Source organism: Nicotiana sylvestris, chromosome 11 (genome assembly GCF_000393655.2).
Source record: "Nicotiana sylvestris chromosome 11, ASM39365v2, whole genome shotgun sequence".
Classification (NCBI taxonomy): Eukaryota; Viridiplantae; Streptophyta; class Magnoliopsida; order Solanales; family Solanaceae; genus Nicotiana; species Nicotiana sylvestris.
In genome coordinates, this window is record NC_091067.1 from 13797373 (window position 1) to 13800497 (window position 3125).

General features: G+C 41.3%; 1 protein-coding gene across 1 annotated transcript; it reads right to left on the reverse strand.

Moving 5' to 3' along the window:
* Positions 1–1720, reverse strand: LOC138880753 (serine/threonine-protein phosphatase 7 long form homolog). The gene is made up of 3 exons (XM_070160927.1): positions 968–1720; positions 660–830; positions 1–84 (listed from the first exon to the last, which is right to left on the reverse strand). The coding sequence occupies exons 1-3, from the start codon at positions 1718–1720 to the stop codon at positions 1–3; spliced, it is 1008 nt and encodes a 335-aa protein (XP_070017028.1).
* Positions 1721–3125: the final 1405 nt, after the last annotated feature.

Here is a 3125-nt window from a genome sequence, read left to right on the forward strand (position 1 = left end):
TCAACGAGTGCAGCACTGTCGGCATGCTGCTGCATCTCCTGTCCCAACTGGTAGACCAGGTGATGCCCAATAGCATGTGAAACACTTAAGATATTAATTAAATAACGCTATATCACAAATATAAGATATTAATAAGCCACAAAAACAAACCAGTGCCTCGTGCCTCCCGGCGTATGGTCTGTAGCGCTCTCCAAGTACATGAATGGGGTTCCCAATCATCAGTCGGGTGTGACGGCGGTACCCTGACGTATACAGCTAAATAGTGGCCTCCTGGGTAAATGAAGGTGGTGGCGAAATACGGTCACCTCGATGCTCCCAATTATGTACATGCTGCTTTAGCCATCCCATAAATCTATCGTCCACCCTGGTACGGTCATCCCACTGATAGTGTGTAGGCACCCATGCAGGCTCCCCCGGTATAGGCTGGGGACGGTGAAACTAGCGAAGCACATGCTTTATGGCATGATACTCAACCATATCAAAAAAGATCTTCGGGACGAAGGTGCTCCAAAGCAGTCGGTCGACTGAGCAATAATCGGGCAGCTGAGCTAGCAACTCGTCGATGTATGGCGTCCACATGAACTACCAAATAATAACATAAAAGTGAGTATGCGCAACACAACTCAATTTATAACAAGTAAGTGTATGTACATATTTACCTGTCTGGCCACCAGCATATCTAACACATCCCTGACAAGGGGAAGATTATGATAAGCATTGGTCCCTCGGTATTTCCCACGCCGGAGAACCCACCTAGAAGCTAGAGGGAGAAATGGATGAGTCTCACCGGGCTCTAGTGGTGGTAGAGGTGGCTGCAACAGCATGATCCGCTGCCAGGCACAAACTTAAGATAAAAGGTTGACGTAAAATTTAAGAGTCATTTCGACTATATAGAATTCAGAGTAATGAACAGAGTATTCGAAAATGTTGTCACCTATAGAAGGGGCAGAAAACCACATATGTCCACCTGGCAAAGCATGCTCGCCCGGCACATGCTCTTATACAAGTATGTGAGAACAGCAGCACCCCAGCTGTACAGGGATAAATCATCTAGCTCCTGCAGGTGATGGAGAAAGCGCATACTCACTAGACTTCCCGAAGTGTTCGGGAACAAGACACCCCCGAAAAGCAGGAGCAGCGCCAACCTCGTGTACCGCTCAATATGGAGATCATCCGTCTCGCCGGTAATGTCTGGGTGTAAAAATGCCATATGATCTCTAATGGCTAACAAAGCAACGCGACTGCTCCCTCTTTGTACAGCGTCACCCTGAGATCTATAATCAGTATACTGCCCCATCATATCCAAATACTGTCCACGCGTCATGGATCTAATATACTGGGGCAGTGCAACGGCCCGTCCATCTACGCGCAGCCCGTACAAAACCTGAACATCCTTCAGCGTGATGGTGGCCTCTCCAGTGGGCAAGTGAAAAGTGTGTGTCTCCAGTCGCCACCGCTCTACCAAGGCCATGATGAGAAACCAATCAAGCTGCATCCGCCCAATCCGAAAAATCGTATAGAAGCCTGTAGCCTGTAGGCGCGCGACTACGCGGGCATGGAAGTGATGCTGCACCATGAAGTCCCACAAATCGTCAAGTCTCCTAGCGTGGAGAGGTTGATCTGATAGATCTCCCTCCCATACAAAGGAGGACCTATGGTTGCCCTGCAACACTAATAGCTGATCCTCGGCTGGTCCAGGATGCGCAGGCGGAAAGTCCATGTCGTCTACTATAATTTAAAGAAAATTAATTGTGTGTGTTAGTTTAATAAATTAAATAATTATTTTTAAAATTGGACTGAGTAATTATCTATGGGTTCCAGGCTAGATATTTGAGGCCCGGTAGCACCAAGTTATCCTTAATTATTATGTGTGTCAATTTCAACATTTTTAGAATTTTGTTAGTTTAATAAATTAAATAATTATTTTTAAAATTGGACTGAGTAATTATCTATGGGTTCCAGGCTCGATATTTGAGGCCCGGTAGCACCAAGTTATCCTTAATTATTATGTGTGTCAATTTCAACATTTTTAGAATTTTGTTAGTTTAATAAATTAAATAATTATTTTTAAAATTGGACTGAATAATTATCTATGGGTTCCAGGATCGATATTTGAGGTCTGGTAGCACCAAGTTATCCTTAATTATTATGCGTGTCAATTTCAACATTTTTAGAATTTTGTTAGTTTAAGGAATTAAATTAAAAATTATTGAATTGGACTGAATAATTATGTATGGGTTCCGGGCTCGATATTTGAGGCCCGGTAGCACCAAGTTATCCTTAATTATTATGCGTGTAAAATTCAACATTTTTAGAATTTTGTTAGTTTAAGGAATTAAATAATTATTTTTAAAATTGGACTGAGTAATTATGTATGGTCCATGCTCGATATTTAAGGCCCGGTAGCACCAAGTTATCCTTAATTATTATGCGTGTCAATTGTAGAAATGTGATTTTTGGCTCTCCCCAAGATTTTTCATATTTTAGCACGTAAGTATTTAATTTAGGCCGATTATAGCTATTTCAACTCATTTTTACTCTTTTACTTTTATTTTATTACAAGAAAACGAAAATTACAAAAAAAAAATAGTTTCATTAATATTTTGTAGTTATTTTTAATCCTGAAAAATACCAAAAATAGTGTTGTTTTAATGGTCAGTATTATTTTAATAGTTATTTTATTTAAGTAGAACTAACTAATAAATGAGATCGTATTTTAATCTCATTCGCGTGGAAAAAGTAAAGCTTGGGCTCGAGCAACTCATTTTTAGGCCTAATTTTGGACATTTTTCCATAATTTCCAAGCTCATAACTCTTAGGCCCATACCCCTAACCTAATCTCTATCCCTATATAATAGGACCTACACCTAAAATACGTCTAAGAAAGAGGGACACTAAAAAGATTTGAAGCGCCGCAATTTCAGAAAACAACCAAAAAACAAATCGTACCCCCACCCCCTGACTTCATCTTCTCCAAACGACCCCCCTTTTTTCCTCATCACCGTAGGAACATCAGTCGGCCACCAGCCACTGATCACCTCTAGACCTCCATGCCAAAGAGCCACCCTTAATTCCTCCACAGCCACATCCTTATCATCATCTCCTAAGCAGAAGGTCGAACTCCC

Coding starts and splice junctions, on each gene's coding strand:
- LOC138880753 (XM_070160927.1), bottom strand. CDS start 1,720: ATGGACTTTCCGCCTGCGCATCCTGGACCAGCCGAGGATCAGCTATTA. Junction 831..967: donor GGGCGAGCATGCTTTGCCAG/GTGGACATATGT, acceptor TGTGCCTGGCAG/CGGATCATGCTGTTGCAGCC. Junction 85..659: donor ATATGCTGGTGGCCAGACAG/GTAAATATGTAC, acceptor TAATATCTTAAG/TGTTTCACATGCTATTGGGC.